We start from the raw sequence: 26,177 nt of genomic DNA, 5'->3' as shown, positions 1-26,177 counted from the left end.
TTTAAAAATTCTCATGAAAATACACTCAATTTTACAATATTACCTCTTCTCAATAACTTAGCCAATCTGACATCCCTGCTTTCCCATACTACTGCAACATTCAGCAGCAGATTTCATTCAGCTCTGGTCAGAAAATAGTGTATGTTTAACCCTTGTTTTGCTTTGAGTCAGGGACCAATATTTTCTCTTTAAGAGGAAATTCACTGGTCAGCAACATCACAGTATCCTAAAACTACATTCTGTATTTTTTCTAAGCTTCCTTTGCATCGTATTAGTACAGATGCTGATCTCCCATGCCGCACGCACAGCGCAAAGATCTACAAGTTATCTCAACAAGCTCACACCATTGTGCCTTACTGCAGGAAGTATACAATAATCATTTAAGAGGATCTGCTCAATACATTTTTTTTCTAGTCAATATAAAACTGTTTTGAAAATGACAAACAGTAAATTTCCAGAACAAGAAAGAAACAAAGTAAGTCAGATTTTGACTGTATCAGGAGTGACAGTGTCCTTTTACGTACAATGTCTTTCACAATAAAAAGAGAAGACATTCTAGCAGTTAAAACACAAGTGAAAAAGCATTTAAATCCTGATTCCACTATTAGCTTCCAAATGACTTCCCCTCTGTAACTCCAGTCAGACTCTGTAATTCAATTTCACCATCTGCAAAGTGGGAGCAAATAATACCTCTTTTCTTTAAAAATTAAGATTGTCAGATTAAATTATTTCAATGTCCAAAGCTCAAAAATGAAATATGGACTGTTAATAGTAAACTATCCTAGACATTACCTCCCACATTAAAACAGTGCAAAGCACTTATTTATATATGGGAAAAGGAAATACTAGTTCTGAAACAGTGCATGCCCTCCCCTCCTTCTCCTTCCAAGTACAGTGAACATGGTTGCATTCAAGAGATTACTACATGCTCAGATTCTACAACAGGAATCACAGGAGGCTAAGACATTTGTTGCACTCAGTAGCAGGAAGAAGTCTGCATCTTTCATCACATACTGCAGAAAACACTTTTTCTCAGCAGGCTATTCTTTTGCGGATTCTTCAACTTGACCTTAGAATTAGATGTGGAATATTACATTTGTTATATAAAAGCAGCTACAAGATTTGGAAAACTGTCAATGCGATCATCCACGATTCCATGTGGGTGATGGTGGGGTGTTTCTGGTTTGTTTGTTTTGTTTTTGTACCTTGGTTATGTTAATTTTCAGTAAAAGTTAAAAGTAATGTACTAACTGTACAGTAACGGAATGAGGCAAAGTATGAGAGATGAGAAGGCTCAACTTTGGCAAGCAAATAAAGATCCAACATATTAGTACCTTTTCTCAGTCCCATTCAAGCTGCTTGCAGCTATGGACATGATTTTTGTGGTTTGCTCATTTTCAAATTATGTGTAAATACAATGACTCTGCTCCTCTGCAGAGGTCTAAAACTACAGAAACGTACAATGCTGTATTTATCTCAGTAAAGCACTAGAAAAGTATCCTATAATAGCAATTCAAAGCATGTAATTATCTACCCATTCAAAATGCCAGCACTTGAGAGCAAGAATAACATATGATATAGTTATCAATATCTCCTTTTAGTTCCACAAAAACAGCTCATGTATAAGCAAAATAGAACTTCTTTCAGGGAATCAAGAAGTCACCTACTGCGTAATCTGAATCCAGGAAGACAGTTTTCCATCAACAGTCAAATCTCAGCCATCCAGTTTGCATGCACAACCATCTATTTAATCTATTAGCATGTATTACTCAAATTGATTTGCTGCTGTCACTAAAATAAGGTGGAATTATTTTCAGGATGGAGCTTGAAGCCAAAGCCTTTCCCTACCATGCCTCAAATCCTGCATATGTTCCCAACACCTGCATTTAAAATATATATCTAAACATCTACATTTCCTTTATCCAATTGAGTTAAAATGATCTGGTTGGGGCTCTTTTCCCCTTCCTGTATCAGGTTATAGCAGATTGAAAATTCACTAAGATGCAGCAACTAATTATGGAGGACATTATCATTTCAGACACAAAATTTACAAGAATTTTATACCCAAACAGAAAAATATATATTTTTAAAAAATCATAGAACTTCTCATTTTCCTGCTTCCTCTTGCTTACTTCTTCTTTTATTCTCCCCTAGTGATTAACCTACCTTAAAGAACAACCTTACTTGCATACAAAACATGAGTGAGTTTCCATTTTTCAAAAACAACCCATTTATTACAAATAAAACATTAAGACAAGGCCAACCCAAAATAAAATGTGCACACTTTACTGCTTATTTAATTCCATTACACCCAGCACCTCAAACATTAGTATATTTATCTTTCTCCAGATAAGGGACAGAGGGAACAAAGCTTTTTGTATTTTCACAATCATATAGGTCAAGCCCATGCTACTGCCAAAATGAGTGGTTCCGCTCTCTTCCCCTCCCACCTGAGAATTTCAAGCCCTTCTTGTTCTTGCTCTAACATGCAAATAGTCAAACAGTCAGCCTAATTAGGGAGGAAATGGGCTGAAAGTTAACCCTACAGAAGAACAGTGGTATTCAGGCAGATCAGCTATTTTATTCTAGACTGATCATGCAGCTAGCTCTGTATGGTCTAATGCTGGTATCACAGACTTTGATACAAGCTCTAAATAATTGTGCAAGCATCCCCTCGTCCACGTATGAAGTGTCTGAAAAAGCGAACTACTGAACTTGGTCCAACACTTTTGACTCGTTAGTAGACTATGCTCACTCCATGGTTCTACAGTAGTCATGAACTAAATTTTCTGATAGAGCTGAAGACTGTGTTCAGAAGAAAAAAATTATATAAACTGAAAAAATATATTTTTTTTCAAAGCAGCATTTTTACTTTGAATCGCAAACGTTTACAGGGCTTTTGAATCCAAAAATATATGAAATAATTTCAACATGATATAAAAGTCAGGTTCCCCATAAGAAACAATATGGCAAAGTAGGCAAGCTTACAGTCAGTGATGACTTTAGAAGCAAAAGAGGTAAGAATATATCACTGTATTGCCTGAAGTCCCACCACTCCCTTCTTTTAATTTTGCACATCAAATCTTAGCTTTTAACTTTTCACTCTGGCCAATATGCAGAATTTCATGCCAAATCCAGCTCTCTTTTTCACTCTCTTCTACTAATACCTCTTTCTGAATCTTCCTCTTATATAAAAACTTGTACGCCTCCCCAACAAGAGGTCACCTCTGGCTTTAAAGAAATGTCCTATCAGTATCTTTTATCACAACTGTTATGCCAACAAGTAATACAGAGTATTTTAATAGTAATGAATTGTCATATGGTCTTTACAAAATGGCATACCTGACAAAGAACTTGCCAAACTACCTCTGCGTAGCTTGCAGTCATCTTGACTTAGCTGACGATGGAGCTTAGTTTTCCCAGCAGATGAAAAGATGTCAGGATTGCTGAGCTTTCTGCAACGCAACGGAGTGGACTCTGTTACTGTTTCCTGTACAGTGAAGAACAAGTAGAAATCTGTAAGTGAAACCTATTGTATCAATTTCTGAAATATACTATCTCCAAGTATAAATGAGACTTGATTGTTTTATTATTATTATTATTATTATTATTATTAAGCAGACTACTTAAAAATGTAAATCCCCCTCTTTTGTGCCACTTATCTGTGCTGAAAGCACACCACAAGACCCCAGTCATATATGCTTCTTGAACATTATTGTTGTAAGGCTTACCATTAATATGAGTCAGAAAAAGGCAATTAGGCTACAGAAATTATTAGCAGTTACAGTATGTAGGTAAAGAGGCCAATGAAAAATCATGCTCAGCTTTGATTTAATCTATTTCTGACTAAAGCAAAGAGGATTATCTCTGGATTTCTTGAATATTGAATATTTGAATATTGAATATTTGTTCCTTCTAGTCTATGAGTAATATACATACAAAGAAACAGTTCAGATGTCTAATTGCAACCCAAATCTCCTAATATAAGTTACAGTTCAGCAGCTCTACTACAAGAACATACGTATCACTATATAATAATTCATTAGGATAGAGATCATTCTTTGTGGAATGTCTTTGTTATTACTACAAACAGAATTAGACATGTATTTGTCAGAAACACTCCCACACATGTAAATTCCTTTCACAGCATACAGCAAACTTTCAATCAAAATGGAAATAGGTAGAAGAACAGCGGTGAACATAACCACAGCTTTTCCCTCATGGATTTAAGTGTTCTGGAGGTGTCAAAGTAACTCACATTATGTGCCTGAAGAAAAAGTACAAGCATAGCTATCATATGTGGTTTTGAAGAAAATGTGACACTTTCCATTATAGCCTACATAGATGCACTTGGTCCAGTCTTCCCTTCTCTGCAGCTGTGCAACACATTCCACATGTCTTAATGGATTGCTCCATTTTATTTCAAATGCCTCTCATTAGCTACTTCAGGTCATGCTTATCCTTATCAAATCTCATCTGAGGCAGAAAATAAGCTGCAAAGAACAATTTCCCTGCATGATACATCACCACATAGCTTAGCAGTTTTAAATCATGTCTTTTAAGTCATGTTTAAATCAAAAAATTCATCTATCATTAGTGGCTTTTAATTAAGATTTGCAGATTGCAATCAAAATCAATTTCTGAAGTCATTAATTCAAACCTATTCAGTCTACAGAGTTATGCCTCAAACTGTCAAATCCAAACCAGGACTTCACACCCTAAAAGCTTCAAGAATTTTTGTGGAGAAAGGGAAAAAAAGGCATGAGTAAAGTGGTTTTACATGAAAAAGAAAACTGAACGCGGACTTGAAATTGTATCCTCACTTAGCTCTGACTCACTCTTTCTTGACCTTTCTTAAACCCCATCTCTTTTTGGCACCTCATAACAGTTAGTAACTTGGCTATTTGTTTGAGGAGCAGGGATGCTTTGCTCTACATTTGCTTCAGCGGTGAGCATTTCATAGGTTGAGAAGTACTGCTCTAAAACAATTTCTTCCTCCAGTTACAGTTAGCCATTCACAGCTGCCACACCGTCTAAACCAAATCAAGAATGAGACCTGGGTAACTTAGAGTAGACCAGCTCACTCGTCCAGTTCATCACACAGCTGCAAGCTGCAAGCAGCTGTGTTGGTGCAAGAGCGCGGAGAGGCACAAAAACAAGTGACCTGGGGTAAGCTGCAATGCCTGAAAACTGCTTTAATCATTCCTTCAGGTTCTTCACATCTTGAAGCAGAGATGCTCACATTTTCATCTGCCTCTGAACTTTTCCACAAAGGTACTGAACACCTTCGTGTGCAGCAGCCTATACTTCTGTTTTTCTGTCATTTGGAGAGCTGAAAAGACACCTACGTTCATGCTACCACACTTTCTGGTTGTACTTAGGAGTAAGCTAAGTAATTTTAAATTGCAACATTAGCGGTCTGCTAGCACATCTCTGAAAGCTGCAGAGGCCCAGGGGAAAGAGAGAAAGTCTTTGCAGTTTCTATTTGGGATGGCAGAAAGTGGTTACACACACATACATGTCTGTAAATAGACAGAGATATACACAACTCTTTTAATATGACCTGTCCTAAATGCCTGTAACTTCTAAAAACTGTCATGTTTTTCCCAACGATGACAATCAGAAACTAATGTACACTCACCCCCACAAAAAAAACAAGGACATTCCAACTTACAAGCAGGTTCATTAAAATTTCACCCAGCCTACCCCCTCACAGTCCGTATGCTTCAGTTCCACCAAATATTCCCAGCATTCTACAATATGTAGAATACATACAGAATATGAAATATTCTGTTTCACTGAACCTAGTCATAACCCCGGTGAAAGGCCCTACAAACAAGATGCTACTGGTCTCCTTCTCCATCCATGTACTGTGCGCTGTTAAATAAATCCTTCGAAGAGACAACTTTTTAAGCACCCTCATCCTGCACAGGCCATTATCCTGCCTTCACCAGCACAGGAAGGGAAAGCACAGTCCTGCTTGTAAGGCTGATGCAGCAACTGTTGTTGCTCTTCTGCCAAGTCCAGCTGCGTTGGGATGGCTGGAGGAAGGACGCAGCCAGAAGACACGCGGCAGCCAGCAACAGGAGCAAGGGACCCTGCCCGTCACCACCCAAATACTCCCCACACCCAGAATATAGAATACACCCCCTCCTGAGCTGGGGCTCCGAGACACCTCCTTTGCACCCCGTTCCTCCCACCCAGTATAGACGCCAGAAAAGAGGATTTGGGGAAGACAACGTGGGAAAGAGCACCAGGGATATACAGCTACGTGGAATTTCCTCAGCTGCTGCTTTTACTTCACTTTCATGAACATCTCACACATTTTGATGATGGCTTAGTGTGACATCCTTAGTTTGGAAGGTATACCTTACAACATTACTAGATTTATTGGACATTTGTTAATTTAACTCCAAGTCAACTATTAATTTAACATTCAAATCAACAAAAGGAACAAGAATCAGCACGTGCGAGAATAGAGGACTTTGTTTCAGGAAGAAAGACAGGTATTACTTTGTCTGCAAAAGATTTCAGCAGAACATTACTGTACAAAAACAATCTTAGGATTACTGCATTAGCAAGAATACCCATCAGCAGGGCAAATTAAAATTTTCAGATTAACATGAAGAAGTGTGCCCTGACCAGAGATTCTCTGTTTGTTCATGGTTTGCCTGGGCTGCACGCTCCCACACAACACCCACATCTTTCTCAGTGAACTGCAACTAAAAAAAGAACATTCATTCATTCACAGCACCGAAGTAAGGAAAGGCTGTAAAAACAGAAATTAAAGAACTGTAAGACAAGTCCTTTTAAAAGTAATTTCTCTATGTATTTTATGTCTTTTTTTCACCCAATATATAGACACGCACATACCCCTACAGCCCCAAGGAAGTGCCTACTTCCCTACCCTTCCCCTCCCCCTCTACACAGAGTCTCTTCTTATTGGTAAAAATAATTAAAAGTTCTTCTCATTCCTTCCTGAGTTGCAGTACACAAACTTTTTACATTTGGTAATATCCAAATCAAAAGCGCCCCACTGAAGGAGCACACAGAGCACCTACTTCTACTACAATACCCGTTGAGCCACGGCATCCTGCCTACGCACACCTTCCAGCCCGAGGTGACCCCAGTGGCACCTGCCACCCCCCAGGATGCCATTCCACACGCATTTCTCCAGCAGCGCCCCCAGCTTAAGCAACTCCTCCCCACCAGACGCTCGTACTACAAAGACAGGAAAGGAACAGTGGAAAGGAAGCAGCTTCCCACACTCGGTAATGAACCTAGGCTGTCTTCTACAGCAGACAGGCTTCGCACATACTACCTACAGCAAATTCTTCATAAGCCCTGTTTTGTTAAGCACATTAAGCACTTGGGCAATATTCAGAAGACTACATAGCTGGTGAATGGTTTGAAGAAAGGGATCCCAGTTGCACTCCGCAGGTTTAGATAGCTGTCAAATTCACTTTTCAAATAATAATAAAAAAAATCCAGAGCCCTGCTCTCAGACAGCATATTAATGTTTTAAAATGCAGAACTACAACATGGCCAGTCTAAAACTTCATTTTCTACGAGCTATGCATATATTTGGTCAGCAAAACAATGAAGAGGGGAAGTATTAACTTCACAACAATAGAGTTGTCTTTCATAAGACCAGAATTTCTCACTTTTCCATCAAAATCCAGCCTTGGTAGTGCAATTCATAGATGAAATAGAGAGAAATACCAGTATTATGTGAACCATCTTAATACAACCAAGGGAAAACCAGAACACCACAGGAAGAGATTTTTCCTTGTCCTTGTCCCAAAGCAAGATGCAATACACATGAAGGACAAAGATTTTACACAACATTTCAAATCCATGAGTAAGGAAAACTCTTTGCAGTGACAGAGCATAATTTTGCTTACATGCTTTCAAATTACTAGCCAAACCACCAAAGCCAGTGGCTGAAGTATTCATTACATAGCACAGGCTGCCGGAATTTTAAGGGCTCAACTTCTACTTTTGAAAAGAAAAAAAATCTTGCAGTTTTAGAAATAAAAGTGTTAGCAAGCACCTAAGAGAAACGCTGCTCACATAGTGTGGAAAAAAGACTGTGGGCATCTCTCCTTTAAATTCTTTTCAAAGGTGATTAAAAAAAAAAAGAGCATTAATTTACTCTGGCATTGGGGCTTTTGGCAGAAGCAAAATATCAGGCTTATGCAACCTGCAGAACTCTTCAAAACTTAGAACTTGAGATAAGAGCATCACACAACCAGATCTTGATTTGCTAGGTTGAGATTATTCCTACCAGTCCCTTCAAAGGTATACAAAACATTTGCTCACGTAACACGAAACAGGAGGATATGAAGAAGAATGGAAATGGGTGTTCTTCAGCAGTGAGGAGCTCTGCATTTTTCAGCTCAGTCACTTAGCACACTTGCACAGAAAACCAGTTAAACACTTGGGGCACTGGGGTTATTGCACTCAGCAAGGAGAATCAGACAGATTGCAGCAGGAGCTATAGACAAAAGACAAGAAACCAAATGTTCTTCCTGATGGGTAAGATTACACTAACATGCCATGTTAACGTTCTAATTTGGTAATTTCAGAATATAACTACAAAGAACCTGCTCCATCATCTTTTCCATTCCATTGCAGTGCTTCTCAAACCATTCAAGCAAGAAAAGGCAAATACACCACTGCAATGGTTTTCAGCAACCTAACTGCTTACTGTCCTTTCAAAAAAAAAAAAAAAAAAAAGTAGCATAGCACAGATCCTTAACCTACAAATGGCATGTGAATGCTGCAAGCGTGGATGCATGTCAAGGCAGTGATTCCTTGAACTGCTAGGTGTAAGGAAATTAACCAATGAGAATGCAAATCGACTGTAATCTGAAACTGATTTTTTTTTTAATGTAAGCAATTCTTACTGCTTAATTTCTTCTCTATTTTTTAATCCAGTACTGTTTGTCCTTTAAAAGCAAAAAGCCTGTTGTTTCAGGATTGTGATCATATATCTAAGCATTTCTTTCTCTTCTTCACCTTTCTTCCCTATGTAATATGTATACATACCCTTAACAAAAGATAAATTTGATTCTGCCATTAGATTTACCCTAGTGTACTTTAAAACACACCAGGAAAGAAAATTAGAGCCTAGAAAACAGACTGCAAAGCAAATATCTTAGTAGCACTTAAAGCAACGTAAGCATCATATTTATGCTTCGGTATTTAGCACTGAAATTCACCTTAACTTTGTAGCCTTAGTGAGTAGGTAGGAAGGGGACCAACAGTTTATCAAGAAGGTGAGGTGAACCCAAACGTGACAAAAAGCGTAGGCTGAATATGAACTTGCAACTAAGACTCTTCTTAACTGCATCTGCTTAACTCATGTACTTGCCAGCAGAATGCTGAAGTGTCAGAGACAGCAGAACCAAGGAAAATTAAATTAAATCAACATAGCCTCTTAGAGGCTATAATATATTGGTTTATTACATCAACAAGATAGAAAAGCTTTACAGAATATATTACATTATATACAAATGTCTGCATTTTAAAGACGAAAAAAAGATCTTTACAGTATTTTTCTCTTTAATAATTTGAAGAGCCTTGCAATAAATCCCAACATTTCCAAAGGTAAATATATAAATTTTATTTACTGTTGGTTTGAAGTTTCCAAATGACTTGAAAGCTAAGCATTATTGCCACAATGATGTTTTCAATAGTTATACAGTGTAACACACATTTAACATATTGCAAATACATACAGCTTCCCATATACACTCATCTGCAGTTATAACGCAGATTACAAAAAAGTAACAGGAAAAACAAACTGTAATGCTTCTATAAAAACAGAAATATAAAAACACAGTAGTTAAAAAAACAAGCAAATGCTTCTAAAAAGTATCAGAATCTGGCACAAGGAGATACACCCTCCTTATCTTGTTCTTCTGATGGCAAGATTTTTTTTCCTGTTAACTCTTCAGGAAACAACTCCAAGGCATGTTTGATTAGAACTAATGAATTAGAAGCTTCAGTGTTGTTTCACCAGGGAAGTTCAAGTTGTTAACTTTGTAGCCAAGTGTTCCCAGCTGCAGGAATGCATTAAAAAGCTTGTTAAAAAGCAAAAGTAAATATTTACAACTATGTACACTATTACATTCTTTTTGAGGCTCATCAAGATGCAGAGTCATTTTACTCCTAATGGAACCAACCACAGCCTAGAAGACAGGGTAAATTGTGATTAAATAGTTTCAGCTTGAATGTTTGGTCCTTATATGGAAATATAAATAGCACCATAACAGTTTACTCAAAGTATTTGATCCTACATATTTGATTTAGGATCTCCCTAATAAGAGGAATAAGCATAGTGTGATTCTTGAATTCAGCTTGTAAATGCATAAACCTGAGAAAAATTCCACCTAGGAAAGAAAGAGCAGCAGACCCTCTAATTAAAGGCTGTGTCAACCTTCTCAGAACTTAAAGAAACCACTATCAAGAGTGCTTTATATAAAGGCTCAAAACATGCTCGCTAGCTATACTGAAAACAAAACCAGTCTGAACAAAGACAGTGAACATTAAAGGCTTCCTCCTCACCCCAGTCATCCCTTTACCATTAGTATTCAAACATGAATGTTTCAAACATAAAAGGTTCCAGTTGTACAGAGAAGGGAAATTAACTCCTGGCCTGATAAACACATGAACAACTCCGTAGTCGATCATCTCTGCATTATAATCCCATCTGCTCTAAAGATTAAAAGAGTTATGACAAAAAATGTGAGTTGTACTAAAATGTGATGTTATAAGACATCAATTATGTCTTCTTTATGAAGGCTTTCTTCCACTAAATTCAGAGGGTGTGCCACGCATGTGATGTGTCCCAACATCACTGACTTGTAAGTTACCTTTATTAATACATTTGATTCTCAACACAAAATCATCTAGAATTTTCTAAGGCTAAGGTATAAATAAAATGTATTTTAAAATAAAATACTAGCTGTAATTAAGTTTGACAAATGAACAATAACTGTGCACAAAATGTGCACACTATATAAAAATGGCTTATTTACAAGTGCAGAGTTCGAAACTTGTTTTGAAAAATGCACTTTCCAAAGAAAAAAATGTTAGAAGTTGTAAGTGTGAAGTACAGTCTCAAATAAAAGTATCTCAAATAGAAGTCTCTGTAGGCCCTATTTGAGATATAGCCCTTAAAAAAATATCCCTAGGCCAAGGGGGCAAGAAGAGAAAAATCCGTAACCAACCGCTGTTCCAAGACTTGTTTCAAAGGAAGCTGCCTACAAAGAAAAGAAAAAGGTCACTCATGAAACAAATTTTTGCAGGGAGCAGGTCAGATGACAAAGGGACTTTTCTAATTAGACATTCAATAACTATAGACAGGTGTGCAACAATTTTAAGATGCGATCTTAACTTATAAGCTCACTTAAATAGTGCACACTGCACAGGAAAAAAGTATAGAAACAAAAAACACTACTGGAATCTCTTTAACCAAACTACATTTTTTGCCCAGGATGCTTAAATATTTTATACTGCAGCTATCACCCAAATAGTAGTAGCAGTGGAACCATTAGATACCACTAATTTAATGTAATTAAATTATTAATGACCACTAATGAGAGTCACTATTTGCAACAGGAAAAAAAATTAAATACTCGCTTTTGTCTGTAAAAATGAGAGTGCCGGTCCCTTGGAAACAATAATTTTTGTCTCCACAAACCATCTGGAATCTTCTCACTTCCTTCCACAGATGAGGAGCACGCCAATGCACAGCAAAAATAATAAGCATGATGCAGTTTTCCTGAGAATAATTTTTCCCTGAAAATCAACAGCAGATATACACACATGGTATCGGGGGGCGGGGGGGGGGAGTTGTCCTTTGATTGTAAGACTGTAAATAAAGAAGACCTTAGACCCAAAGGAAATAAGACATTATAACGGTAGAAATTAAGTTAACCTTTGGAAAAAAATGCTTAGCTTTTCTTAACAGAAATCACATAAAATAGCAGGCAAAGATAAACTAATTCACAATTTTATCAATGTCTGCACAAAGAAATGGAGTCTCTATAGGTTGACACAAAAGCTTCTCCTCACCAAGCAGCATAATCTAGTTCCATCCCAAAGAAATAACAGCCAAGGTTTGCTTTTGTTTTTAAGGACAAGCCATGTATTTCTTCGCTTCTGCTTGAGAACAGAAACAATGCCCAGTTGTCAGGTTTCTGCACATCAACGAGGCTCGAGCACAAACTGGAAGCCTAGAGTCAGCAGACACTTAAGCAGAAGTGTCTGCTAAACTGGCAAAAGAGAGCTGTAAACAGATTCTCCTCTGTCCTAAAAACAAGGATCAATGGAAGGGCCAAAGAACATCCAAATAATTATATATTAGATACTATATAATCAGTTATATATAATAACTGAATGCATAATTTAACTTTCATGGTTACTTATTTCTGCCATCATCGTGATACTGCACTAGTCCAATATAAGTCATTTGATTTGTTCATCACACAAACAGAGAAAGAGGCTACTTGTAGGTCACTGCCACCAGCTACATTTCAATGTTTAAATGCCAAAAACCTACGGTCACTGCATTAACTTTGCAACTTGTTTATAGCTTCTCTTCTAAAATAGTGACCATAATTTATTTATTTGGACACTTCACATCAGTTCTGACCATTTGGTTCAAATTTATTCCAATAAATAATACTCAAATTTTTGGCGTTATACTGTTAAAAATGTTTATGGTACATTACTTGTGACAACGTATAGTAAAAACCGTTAGAGCAAATGTTCCTATACAGACTGTTCGTGAAGATGGGTACACTGAAAGTAAACCAGAAATAAAATGTCAAAAATTCTTGAATTTCCCACAGCCCAACATTTATCTCAGCAGCCTAACCTTATCAGTGGTATCTGCTTCTGGAAATTTAAACAGCTACATGGAATGTTTTAAAACTTCATCTTGCTCTTACATCTATGAAAATCCACACCAACCAATGTCTTCAGAAAATATTTTGTTAGGTTTTTTACTGTATGTATAATAATGAATACATAACTATATATTATAGGTATAGCATAACAAAAAGTAAAAGCATTTACTACACAATTCTAATAGCAGAAGAAAAAAAAAAAGTTTGTTTTGCCTGTTACTTTTCTTTTTCCTGAAAAAGAGCATTAGCCTATTTTCCACATAATGAACTCCCACTAATTTCAGAGCGATTCCAAACAGCAAAAAAAAAAAAAAATTTACAAGCTAGACAGCCATTTTATTATGCTAATATTATTATTGGGTTTTCAGCCATCAGCTCTTTTCCCTCACTGCAATGTAGCATGTATTTATAACAGAATATTTGAAAATAATTTCTGATTGACTACTAGATTTAGGGTTCATGAAACCTGAACTTAAGTCAGACAACACACTATCACAAAAACACAGCTTATAGAAACAGCAAATAAAAAGCAACATGTTTTAAAGCAGGTTTTATAGGCAACAACACAGCTACTTCATTACAAACCAAACAAGGCCTTTGGAGCTTTTTAATACACTGAGATAACACAGAGCATCAATTTCCTATAGCCAAAGAGTGGCACTTAGCAAGGCATCAAAAAAAAAAAAGATGTTGAATTCTCCTCAGTTGAAACAGATTTTTGTACTTCCTCACAAAAAAAGGCAGGTTTCTGAGTGGCCATGGACTCAGTTTCTTCCTCTAAAGATCAGCATTTTGATCAGGCTTCCAACAGTACTACATCACCACAAAAAGACTAATCACAGCACAACATAATTTGATGTGGAAATCAAATTGTGTAAGACTATATGACCTGTCTACTTAGCTGCTGTGGTTATTGAGGAACAAGCTTTTGATGGGTGATAAAGATTTTTGGTTTAGTCTCATACAGCTCACTAAGCCGGCAGTCTTCAATGCTTCCTGAGCTTTGGCTACTCAGGCTCCGTGAATAGAAATTAAGGAAGAGTAAAAAAAAAAAAAAAAAAAAAAAAAAAAAAACCACCAACTCATATATACATAGTTTGAATAAGCACCTATCATCATATCATATAATAATTCACTGTATTTCTTTAAAGCACTAAAGCTATCTTGGCTGATGGAGCACAACAGGCAATATTTATTGCCCAAGCTGCCTATTGGGGAAAAATAAAGAACTGCCTCTTCTAGAGACTCTAAGAACTACCTTGTCAGGCAGGACAACACTGAAATTGTTTGTGCTGCAAGAAGACGTGAGCTTGCGCAACAAACAAGCCAACTTCTAAGCATACAGTTAATAACACATACCTATTCCTTCAACACAAAACACATGGATGTTACTTGGTTTCTCAAAGCGTGCAGTCAAGAATATTTCCACAATCTTTCTGAGGCTTTTGTAGATGCCTAATCCTAGCCTTGGACATCATCTCACTTAACTTCAACTGCTCTGTACCAAATAGTAAGTAGCAGCAGCTTTTCCCTTCAAGCTAATAATTGCTTATGATTGCAAAGACAAGTAGTCCCACAAGAAAACCAGCCACTACTGATAGAAGTCTTCTCTTGACTCCTTCACTTGTATACTCTTTTGGACAAGGAATACAAGGAACTGCTGAATTCGGAGGCAAATCATCAACAGTGTGAACATCGAGTGTGAACATATATTCATAAGTGTCTCCACTTAGCTGTAAGTCTGTCCACTTAGCTATTCTAATATGCAAGATATTAATGCGGATAGTGCACAATATTTGTTCTTATTCTTCAGTAGTGACAGGCAATTTAAACCTCGCGTGGGCAAGCTGAATCATCTGTGCTGATGATGCAATGTCTACCTACTTACTGATTACAGAAACAAATTAGGTTTGTCCATTAATATGCAACTTTGAGGAACATTATGTTTTTATGGCACCAGACCAGAGAGGTGCCGTATGCCCTTTGGCTCCATTTTGCTATTATCTAACAAGCCCATTGCAGAACCAGGCCCTTTACAATGTTACTTTTTGCCTCCTTTTAGATGAGTCTTTTCTTCACTTTCTTTTCCTTGCTTCCAGACACCAGCATGAACACACAAGTGAACTCAGAGCGCTATGTTGCCAGCTGCTGCTATTGCTGCCTGACCAAAATACAAAAAAGCAAAGAAATGGCTAACGAAGACACTGAACAGGAGTAGCTGTGGCATCAACAAGAATCTGAAGAAGGTTCGACAAGAATCAGCTGGTGGAAGGCGGTGACACATACCTACAGAACACAACAGGGGTTTGTTTTCTGACTTTTCTCACTTCCTCAGAAAACGGGAGAGAAGAAAACAAACAGAATCATACATACTGCAGGGAAGAGCTCCCTCTTCTCCTGCTATGCTCTGGCTTCTTCACCACCTTTATTTTCTGACAGAGAAGGGGATAAATTCAAGAAACTAAACTCTGAGATCAGTAAGAACACCCACCAAGCAACCGTACAAAGAAGCTGCAGTTTGGTTCACCATATTAGAAGCTTTATGGGATAGAACTTGGCATCTTCTCAGATCAAAAACAAAACCAAAAAAAAAAACTTTTTTGTTCTCCTACTAAAATGAGAAAAAGTTCTGTAAGACAGCAAAGAAAGGAAGATGGGAAGAGGAAGTCTGAGGTCTAGAAAAAACAGCTCTGAGCTTTTAATGGTAAGTCATGTCGACAGCTCATAATTTGGGAGTCTTTACCAATGTCTTCTGAAAGTATTTTCTTTAGCTTCTTTGATGAAACAGACACAGAACAGAATCGCCCTAAAATCAGCCCTAAGCAGCAGGAACATCCAAAATTTGCAGCTAGGGGTATTTCTGTAAACAGACGGTTTCTGATCTTCTACAATTCAGCAAATACCATCCCTCCTTTGATAAGCTGGGGCAATAATGTTCATGGAACATATTTGGCTATTTTTAATCTATATTTGCCTTTATGGTATTTGCAACGTGCATAATAAAAACTGCATTGCTAGTGATATGTCCACTTGATTCTGTTTGCTTGCTTGAATTTTGGAAACAAACTTTCATCTTCTTCACATCAGTTTCATCCCACTTTTAAGTTTCGATGTGAAATTAGAATTCAGCGTGTTGTGAGCTGTTAACCACTGGGTCCACGGCTGACAGAGAACAGCAGCTGCAACAGAGCCCTTAGCAGCAGCCTGAGAGACAGAGGAGTACAGAAAGCTTGGAAGCAAAGCTCCTACCAAACTCCAAAAGCTTGCTTCTTCACCTAGCAAGCAAAAGGGAAGACCAATAGCAAAAATAACCAAAGAATCCCGAACTGTTATGCAGTCTGTATAGGGCTCATCACAACAGAGGTACTGCCTTTAATAGCACTAATGATACCTAGAAGGAAAAGAAAGAAAAAAAGAGAGCAGAACACTTATGTCTGAAGCACAGTTTCTGATTAGGAGAAGAAAGAAAGATCTCTTCAATTTCCAGGCTTGCCACACAACAGGGAAAGCATGGTAACAGCTTATTTGCAGCTGTGGAGGCAAAACAAATCTGACTAGGACTCTGGGGTTTGGCCAGTTTCTCCCTGCTGGTTACTGACTGCTTTCCAAAGAAATGAACAGGATAAGAAGTCAGTGGAAAAGATCCTTTGCTGTTCCTTATTAAAAAGAAAAAAAGAAAGAGAGACAACGTGAAAGGCGGGGGAATAAGTTTTCCAACTTATTGTTTCTAAGTAGCCTTGGACCATTTTGCACAATGTCCTGAACACAGGGAGTAGAAATATCCACATAGGCATAACGTTACAAAACTTTCTCTCGTGTGACACACCCAACTGTGGTAATGCAATCCCTGAACTGTAAAAAGACAAGTATCAAACAGTAGTTGAGAAGTAACCTCGCTTGCGATCGCAGTATTCCAAGCTGCTACCAGACTTTGCCTACTTCTGGTGCACATGCTCCAAGATCAAATAGGGGGAAAGCAAAAGAACTCTTCTTCTGTTCCAACTTAAGCTAGATTTTATATTTCAAATACTTATACATGGAAAAGATATCAGATAGTAGAGACTTTTTACTGCCTGTGCTAGCACAGGCATATTCCACCACTGAAAGTTGGATGTTAGACAAAACAAGCCTTGAAATAAGATGTGGTTTAGTTTCCTAACTGCAGGAATAATTAAACATTGGCAGAGCTATCCAGAAGAGGTGACAGACACACCATGATCTAAGCTTAAGATAAGATCAATTTCTAAGAGACATTTTTAAATTTCTCTCTCGGGAAAGTTCCATTGCCTGGGCATGTGGAGAAATCACACTTGATAGCCACAATAACCCATGCGGGCTTTGGGACCTATAAAACTACAAAGTTGCAAAGATGTGGAGAGAAAGGAATACTTCTGCTACTCTCAAAAGGTTGGTAGTGTTACAGTTCCCAATGACTGTAACAGTTAAAAGACTTGACCTTGTTCAGAGGTCAAGAAACACTTTCCCTCCAACGCAGAAGTGACAAAATGGGTTGTCTGGGGAACGCACAAGGTCTCAATTTCTTCGGCCACATCAAAATTTACAGCTGGAGATAGTCTACTGCACGGACTGCCCTATACAAAGGAATCTCAGAACATAAAGCTAACCAGGAGTAAGGAGGTTTTTCATCTTTCTCTATTATGTATGTAGCTTGCCTGCTGGCATCAGCTGAACATCTCCCATACAACGAACACAGACACAGCAGAGGAGCCTCAAGCTTTAGCAACATTTCTGTCTGACTCCTGGTCAGCAGCAGCCAAGTTAAACCGCATACAAGACCAAGGGTCTACCTAACACAGAAGGCTCTCTCTACAACTTGCAGTTCCTCTACCAGCTCCTCGAACTATTTGTTCAGATTTTGCTATGGTACTCCCCTTCATCTCTTTATTATCCTACCAGGCCACATAAAGTCGTGGAATCTACTCATAAATCTCCTGGCCATGGTCATCCAGAGTACGAGAAGGAAGCTTGACGGAAGTGAGGGTGGAGCACTGACAAGCATGGGATCTGCTTCTGTTCTCTTATCCCCCCATATCTCCAAGCCAAGCACCACCAGCTCCCTGGATACATTTAGACAGCAGTGCACACTCTTCGTGGATACTCACTACCCTGCATCCTTGATTTTTATTCTTCCAATGCTCAACCTCCATCCCTTCATACCCTTCACAATACTTTAGCTTTCCTCATACCCGTTTATCCTCCCCCTGCTTTCAGAGGAAGACAGGACTTAGTTTTGTTAGGGACAGGCTAATGCCCACTCCTCATGGAAACAAAACATATACAAATAGCGACAGTCATTCCCAAGTAAAAGTCAAGTAAAAGGAGGCATCCTGTGCTTGCTCTATTCTAAAGTTCTCCCAGACTCTAGTTAATTTCAGCTCAGTTTTCCTCAGTAGGATGCAGTCTACCTATTTAGTGATCTTCACTACACCCTTCCCCCAGCACTTGAACTCTGAATGCTTTTTGCATCCATAATTTCCATTGGCCAACATAAAAAAATCATACACCCACTACCTCTTGCATGAAGATCCACCTTTTTTTTTTTTTTTTTTTAAAAAACTCTGACTAGCTTAATACTAGTGGAAGCATTCAGCTGCTGCGTGCTACCTACCCTCTACGTACCAACCATGAGGGGCTTATGAAGAAGGTGTACAAGATCAAGTCCTATCTTCTAGACACCGAAGACTCCTTTATGAGAACTTTGACCTTTGACTTCTACCTGAAGTAGAAAACAACAACAAAAGCAACACTGACAAACACTGACTACAGTTCACAGAGGATCTTTGACAATGAATATCACCGTGTCTGAAAGTAATTACGTAAGCATGATATAGAAGCAATTTAATGCTTGTAATATGCCTCTGGATGGAGGTGACTGTCATCGTTCTTAAACAACAATAATTTTTACTTCAACTTCCTATTTTTCCCACTCAATGTAGTCAGTAAACATATGGTGAGTAAGCTGATACAGCCCACTTGCATTTCTATAGTCTTTGACAAAAATGCCTTCACTCAATGAAACAAAACTGTCACTGGATAGGAAGGGCAATTCAACTACAAATTGACTGATTAACAGATAAAAAAAATAAGAGGTTGGAACAACTAGCCTTCTTCACAAAAGAGGATCGCCAGTGGAACTCCACAAGGATCTGTTCCAGGTTCAATACCTTCAGTATTTTAAAGCAAGATCTAGCAAACACGCTTAACATTTACATGACAAAGTTTGCTGATAATGCTCAGTTATTCAAGGTTGCAAAAGTGATGGCCAAAGATCTGAAGATGACCTTAATGATAGTGTTTAAGTAGGCTGTAAAATAGCAGGTAAGATTAAACATAGATAAATACAGTTAAGCAAATAAAAAAAAAAAATCTACACTACATTTATGTACACAATGAGAAAGCCTGAACCAGATATTACCACTTAAAGGAGTGTTTGTAGAATTATAGTAATTCCCCAAAAGTGCCCACTCAATAGTCAAAGATTGTCAACAAAAAGAAAAAAAAGGGCAGACAAAAGAGTAAAGAATAGAACCCAACAAACTATATAAATGTACAGGGTGTCATATGCTGAAATACTGTATCAGTCATGGTTATTGCTCCCCAACCCTGCTCCTCTGATCTCTGCATCACTGTCTCCAAGAAGGAACAGACCTGCAAAAGATGCAGAATACACAGGACACTGAAAAGGACAGAATCACCTCTTTCTAGAACTCCTCTGGAAAGAAGCGACTAGTAAATAAGAGTTATCAAGCCATAAGCCACACAGAAGAACACGGATTCTTTTTTTTCACTGCCTCTTCCAATACAAGAACTAAACAAGGGATGAAACAAACAGGTAGAAAGTTGGAAAACAAACAAAAAGAGGATGGTTTTTCCCCACACGAGTCGTGCCTAAGCCATACAACACTCAGCCACCGGATGCTGTGGATGCTACAAGTATACATGGCTTCAACTACTGATTGGACGAATTCATAGAAGAAGAAACCCACTGGGGGCACTAAAAACAAATATCACCTCCAGTTCCGGAAATCTGAGAGCCACAAATTACTGCAGGCTGGGAAAGGTATTTCCTCAACATACGCTATACTCTTCTCTAAGCATCTGCTTTTGGCAGCTCAGAAGGGCAGGTTACTGGGCTAGTGGGATTGGTAACTTGACCAAGTACAGTCATTTTAATGTTCTTATGTAACACCTAAAAAAAAGTGAAAACATTAATTGTATGTACATGTCAGATCTATAAGTGCAGCACATTAAAGGATCAGATTTTCACCAGGCCCAAAGGTCAGTACAGTGATTAACTACCATGGTCACAGTCTGATAAGTACTTTTTCCAACACTAGAGTAGCTTAGTCTTCCCCAGCCACAAACTTGTGAAACTGTATGGCAAACAAACGGTGAAATCTGAATTTAATCCCCAGCAGTTCCCTGCAGCTGTGCACACTGTTGCTTTGGTCCTGGCTCCAGACAGGGGCTACTTAAAACAGAAGCGGGCCCCAAAGGAAAGATTTGTCAAGCTGCAAGTTGCATCAGTGGAAAGAGTATCAAGCTTCCTTTTGCATCTCCAAAGGCCCTTTCCACCACCCCGTGCACTAGCAGCTCCTGACCTTTAAAGAAATACTGAGTTATTGAGATTAAAGACAGATTCTGTGAGAGGGATCATTTGCCCTGTTTATTGAAGTTGCCCAACACGTCTAGTTATTCCCAGTTTTTTACTGCATTTACAAAACTTCTGCTACTTCAAATGGAAGACCAAAGGGAGAGGGGCTGAGACGTTCTCCTTCGAAGTTTAGGGGTTTCTTGCACAGACCAAGTAGAAGGTTTCCAAGTTTTAGCTGCTCATCTCCTCAAAGTCTGCATCCCACCAAATATTTGCCAGCACAGAGATCTTGATCCTACAAGTCATATCAGTATGAATGTTTAGTCAGAGTACCTGAGCTAAGAACACACTGCCAGCATCTCCCATTTAAAAGGCTTGTGAATCTCAAATATTGGCGTTTCTGAATTTGCAGCCTTTCCTGTTTTGAAACAATAATGTTGTTCTGATGAAGCTCCCTGAGAGCTCGATAGAACATGATACAGTACATAGCACATTCTGTATCCATGGTTTGTAACAAGTCTGGTTCACAACTACCAAGAATAGAAGCAATTTCCTCCAATTTCCATGTCAATATACCTTACACACTGTGTCATAACACTACAGCAAGCACCTTGCTGTTGCCTACAAGAGTTCTACCAGCCGCTATTTTAATGGGCAGTTTGGAAGAGAAACGGTCACCTCTTCTGTTTTTAAGATTTTTTTTTTGGCCTGAATAAGCACATTAGCGTTCTTCAATTGTTTCAGAAAGTGATAAGCATCAAAAGCAGCAGCACCTCTGCCCTCTTAAGTACCTGGTTTTATAAGGCACTAGAGAATAATATTAAATGGGGAAAGAAAAAATCACTACACTAGAGGTCCCTTCTTCCAGATCCCAGTCCAAGAAGTCTATATTCAAGACACCCACCAGTCAAAACCAAAATGCAAGTCCACTATCGCTGAAGGCAGTGTCTGGTTTCCAAGACTCCCAACAGCATTTTTTCTTCTGGAAGGTCAGGACAGGTTCTGAGCTTGGCAAGACTGCATACATCACTGGGGCTTCTAGAGCAGCCTTCCATTTGCATACCTCTCCCAGCTAGTAGATCCCTGATAACCAGTTAAATCCAGAGGAAAGCTCACAGTTTAACAACTAAAAAATAAAATTTTCAAATAACACTAAGCAAGTATTCATGTTGCTGACTCAGAACTCAACAATGGTCATTTCTGTTCTGAAATAAAGTTTCTCCAAGTATCCAAATGAAAACACCTTTCCCACCCTTTCCAATTTAAATACACCCAAGTACAACTTTCAGATAGCTAGCAGTGGGAGAACAAGCATCAACAAATGGCCTCTGTAACTCAGAGGCCAGTAAGTTAGGAAAGTTGTCCTGTACAACAGTTACTAATATATAATCTTCCCAAGTCTTTGCAGTAATTCCAAACAAACCAATGGCATTTAGTATTAATTCCAGCACTTATGTTTATAGTGCTGTACAGACATGAAGTCACCTTCATGCACATAATGCAGCTCTTCTGAAATAACCTAATAAATTGTTTTAAAAAGCTGCAGAGTAAATCTGAGCATCTGCAACAACAATGCAAACTTAAGACACCTTTCTGACAGGAAATGTCAAAGAACAGTTCTTCTCTTTGCTCCTAAAAATGGCAAAACAAAGCAATGAATTACTGCATCTTGGGAACCTTTCTACTTGTGATACTTTCTTCTCAAAAAAAAAAAAAAAAGCATCAGTTGTTACCTGCATTTTTAAACTGCTAAGTCTCACCTCACATTTTTCTTTCATGTAAAACTAGGAATATTAAAATGTATCCGAAACAAAGCTTAAGATCTGTTGGGTCTCTCATCCCTGCAATCTTAAGTAGCAACCAGGAGATCCTCTTCTGCAGGGGTGAAAGACGTGAGTGTATGCACTGAATGTAAATGCTCTTATTTTTAACAAGCCTACATATTTTTAATAGCTACAAAATTTAGACTTCCCAAATAAATCACTTCTTGTGTTAAGAATGAAGACAAAAACGCTAAAATATGTGTCACAAACAGTGTTACGATGAGGAGTGACCTGCGGGAGGTTCCCAGGAAGGATTCTGCACTTAACAGCAGCCAGCACATAACACCAGCTACATGTCACCGCATCCTCCCTCCCTCCATCAGCACGCAGGCAGGACTCCGGGCACGGGAAGCCTCGGGGCAGCCCCCCACCACTTCCTCCGGCTGCCTGACAGCCCCCAGCCAGGCGGCGAGCGCCAGCTTCACCCTTTTTCCCCCTCCCCGAGCCGAGGAAATGCGCTCCACGTGGGGGGATGCCGGCAGGACGCCGTCCCCACGGAGAGCTCAGCCTCCCCTCAGCCCTCAGCACCTCGACCCCCGGCCTCAGCTCTCAGCCCCCCCTCGGCCCCCAGCCCCCCTCGTTGCCATGCCAACGCGCCCCCCCCCCCCGCCGCCGTTACCCTCTCCGGCGCCCCCGCGGCCTCCGGCTCCTTCCTGCCGCCCCCCAGCAGGGTGGCTCTGCGCTCCGCCGCGCTGGCGGCTACCGCCCGGCCGCCTTCCCTCCGCGGCGGCGGCGGAGGAGGAGGAGGAGGAGGAGGCGCCGCCGCTTTGTCCCCCCGGGAGCGGCCCTTCCTCATCGCGGCGGCGCCTTCTCCTCAGCGGCGGCTGCGGCGCGGCTCGGGCCCCATGGAGAGTCACGGAGAGCCGGGGCGGCGCCGCCGCCACCGCCACCACCACCGCCGCCGCCACCACCTGCGTGCGGGGCGGAGGGACATGCCCGGCCCCCGGCCGCCTGTCACGGAGCGCGGGCGCAGCGGCTGCCGCGGCGCCGCCCCCCCCGGCGGCCGCCTCCTCCTCCTCCTCCTCCTCCTCCTCCTCCTCCTCCTCCTCCTCCGCCTCCTCACAGCCCGCCCGCCGCCGCCTATCGCGAGAGCAGCGCCCTCAGAGCGGGAATAGGCGCGGGATTTGGGGGGGTGGGGGGGGGGGCGGGAAGAAGATGGGTGTGAGAGCCGGCCACGAGGGGCGGGCGGGAAGGTGCGAGGCGGGAAAGGCGCCTCGCTGAGGGGAATCCCCGGGGGTCGCTGCGCAGGGGCTGGTGCCAGGGACAACAAAGACATTTAGAATCATAGAATCATTACGGTTGGAAAAGACCACCGAGTTCATCTGGTCCAACCATCCCCCTACGACCACCCGCTAACCCATGTCCCTAAGCACCAGGTCCATCCTCTCCTTGGACACCCCCAGGGACGGTGATGCCACCACCTCCTATTTACTCATAGGCAACAACATCTCCATCTGGTCCTTCCGTGCACTTTTTAGTTGGAATGGGATCCCGTCAAGGAGCAGATTAAGGTGTAATTCACCGTCTCCTCAGTAGAGGAAGACAAACCTACAGAGATTCATTACCTCAAGGAGTAATCAGAGCATGTATCATCATCTTGTGTTTCATCTCAGTAATTCACACCCTTTCTGCATTTTTGCCTTTGCAAATTATTTCCTGAGGGTGTAAATTACCCGTTTCTGCATCCATTTTTCACAAAATAACTTCAGAGTTGCCTTTTTCCTGACTGCGTAATAAGAGAGAAACTTTGCCACTCCTGCAGGGAAAAAAAAAATGTTTACCAAGACGAAAAGGTTCATACATCCGTCAAGCAGAAAGTCTGATTTTATAAATTATTTATTCATTTTGTACAAACAAAGACAACAAAACTACCCTTTTAAATGATTTATTGATGTACATGAGTGGGAGCATTTTAAAATAATTATTAAGAAAATTTAAATTCTTGCTGAAAACCATTTGAGGACGCTGGATTAGTCACAGAGATCTTTTTCGGTTATAATTGTATATGAGGGAGATGGACAACCATGTGGAATTTCCCAGCTGGGAATCCTGCCCTAAGTAAATGTAAATAATGCAAATTTACGGAATCTTGGCATCCGCGATAATGTCAGTCTATTAGGATGGCACAGTGCCTCGTCATAATTTGGCTGGATCTTTTCCTTGTTGCAACATAGATGCCAATTAGTTATGTGTTGGTTGTGGCCTGTGGGCCACCTTGCACTAGCTCACACCTGTTCTCTTCATGTGCCAAAAAAAGAATTCAGAGGAAGAAAAGTCGCAATGAGAATTTGAATAACGCAACCTGCCTTTGAAACATATTAAAAACAAATCTTCACTTGTGACTTTTAGATAGAATTATAAATAATTGCCTTCTGGTCCAGTATTTTTCTCAAAACAATTTTAAAATATTTTTTTATCATCCTGGATCAAAAAGCCACTTGGGGTTTGATAGGACATTTTGCTTGTAAAAGATTGTGTTCAGTTTGCTTCGGGATTATTTACTGCTCAGCTTAATCCCTGTTTAGTATGTAGGACTCAAGATGTCTTTTAAATATTTTTGAAACAAAAGAACTGAGGTTTCATGTTGAATGAGTAGGAAAAATACTCATTGTACCGATTTTCTCATATTTTTTCAATTTAAACTCTTCGCTGAATATGGCCTGAATCTGCAGACCAAGCTGATTGACCTGACGTTTCTTTTCCATATGAGCTTTGCCTGAACTTTCTTCTTCCAACTTTGAGTAAACCTTTGAGGCATAGCATGGAAGAAGGGTAAGGATGAATGAGGCAGAGCATGGTGCATACCCACCTGTGCACACAGTTTTCGTCTCCAGCAATACTTCATCACATACAAAAAGATAGAAGAGTAATTAATGAAGGTTTATAAAGGGGCTGATTCTTCACATTATCCAGACTGCCTAACATAGAGCAAAAGCAGGGGACCACAGAGAGCCAGCATGGCTTACTTACAGATACTCACCTAATTAATTCTGTTTCTCTCTGCAGTTCCAGATTTCTTCCTTGCCCTGGCTTCCACCTCCCTTTTCAACCATACAAAGAATGTCTGAGCATGATTTTCCAATTCAGAAGGTAGCTGGAACAGTGCTATCCAGGAAGAATTCCCTTATGTTCTCCCCTTGCTGGTTTAAAGGGACTTTGGTATGACAGAACACAAAATCTAGTCCAGCTTATTTCCTAATATTTTCGGAAAGGACAGAAATCTGTCTGGAGCAATTTTATGACTGCTGAGCAGTAATAATTCCTGGAGCTGGAGTAGAAATACACAGTTTGAAGCTGCAAGGTTAAAACCTCTTTATTCCAAGCAGAATAGAAAATGCAAAATAGTAGTGTTATTAGGGTGCTGCTGAGCAAGAGAATTTCCTCTGCAAAATGAAATACTTTACCCGATCATTTGGATTCCTATTAAAGTGAATTCCAATGTTTAGCAAAACCAGTGCAGCACAACAGCCAGCTGATCACCTATTTTCACTGTTTCCAAGGCAGAACCGCATCACTAATGCCACCAAACGAGTATATTGCTAAGGCTTGTCATTTGTCATTCTCCTCACGCAACATCCATAATCTTCACTCTCAGTATTTCTGCTCTGTGTGAGATGGAGGAAATGGCTTTAGCTGTTCTGCATGTTAAGCTATCACGCACCTTCTGTTAGTGACCCAGTTCTAATGGTATTCACAGTGAAGTTTTGGTCTTTACGCTGGAATACTAATGTTTGGCAATTGGCAACAAGCTGCCAGCCCTGAAGACAGCACAGTACTGTGGGATATGTTGTACTATAGCTGCGTAGAATGTCTGTAATG

At 39.8% G+C, this 26,177-nt stretch overlaps 1 protein-coding gene across 4 annotated transcripts in view; it reads right to left on the bottom strand.

Annotated features, from left to right (window-relative positions):
• The window catches only part of MAST2 (microtubule associated serine/threonine kinase 2), a 192,420-nt gene extending 169,151 nt beyond the window's left edge, over positions 1-23,269 (bottom strand). For all 4 annotated transcript variants that reach the window (XM_035537681.2, XM_035537680.2, XM_050712246.1 and 1 more), the window contains exons 1-2: positions 22,978-23,269; positions 3,343-3,490 (exon numbers count right to left, since the gene is read on the bottom strand). In XM_035537681.2, the coding sequence (XP_035393574.1) occupies positions 3,343-3,490; positions 22,978-23,154 (325 nt within the window). In that variant the 5' untranslated portion in view covers positions 23,155-23,269. The remainder of the gene's footprint in view (positions 1-3,342; positions 3,491-22,977) is intronic.
• Between the last annotated feature and the right edge of the window lie 2,908 nt (positions 23,270-26,177).

The sequence above is a fragment of the Cygnus atratus genome, chromosome 8 (assembly GCF_013377495.2).
Source record: "Cygnus atratus isolate AKBS03 ecotype Queensland, Australia chromosome 8, CAtr_DNAZoo_HiC_assembly, whole genome shotgun sequence".
Taxonomy (NCBI): domain Eukaryota; kingdom Metazoa; phylum Chordata; class Aves; order Anseriformes; family Anatidae; genus Cygnus; species Cygnus atratus.
Note: the sequence above shows the minus strand (reverse complement) of the source record. Positions and strands in the feature narration are given on the sequence as shown.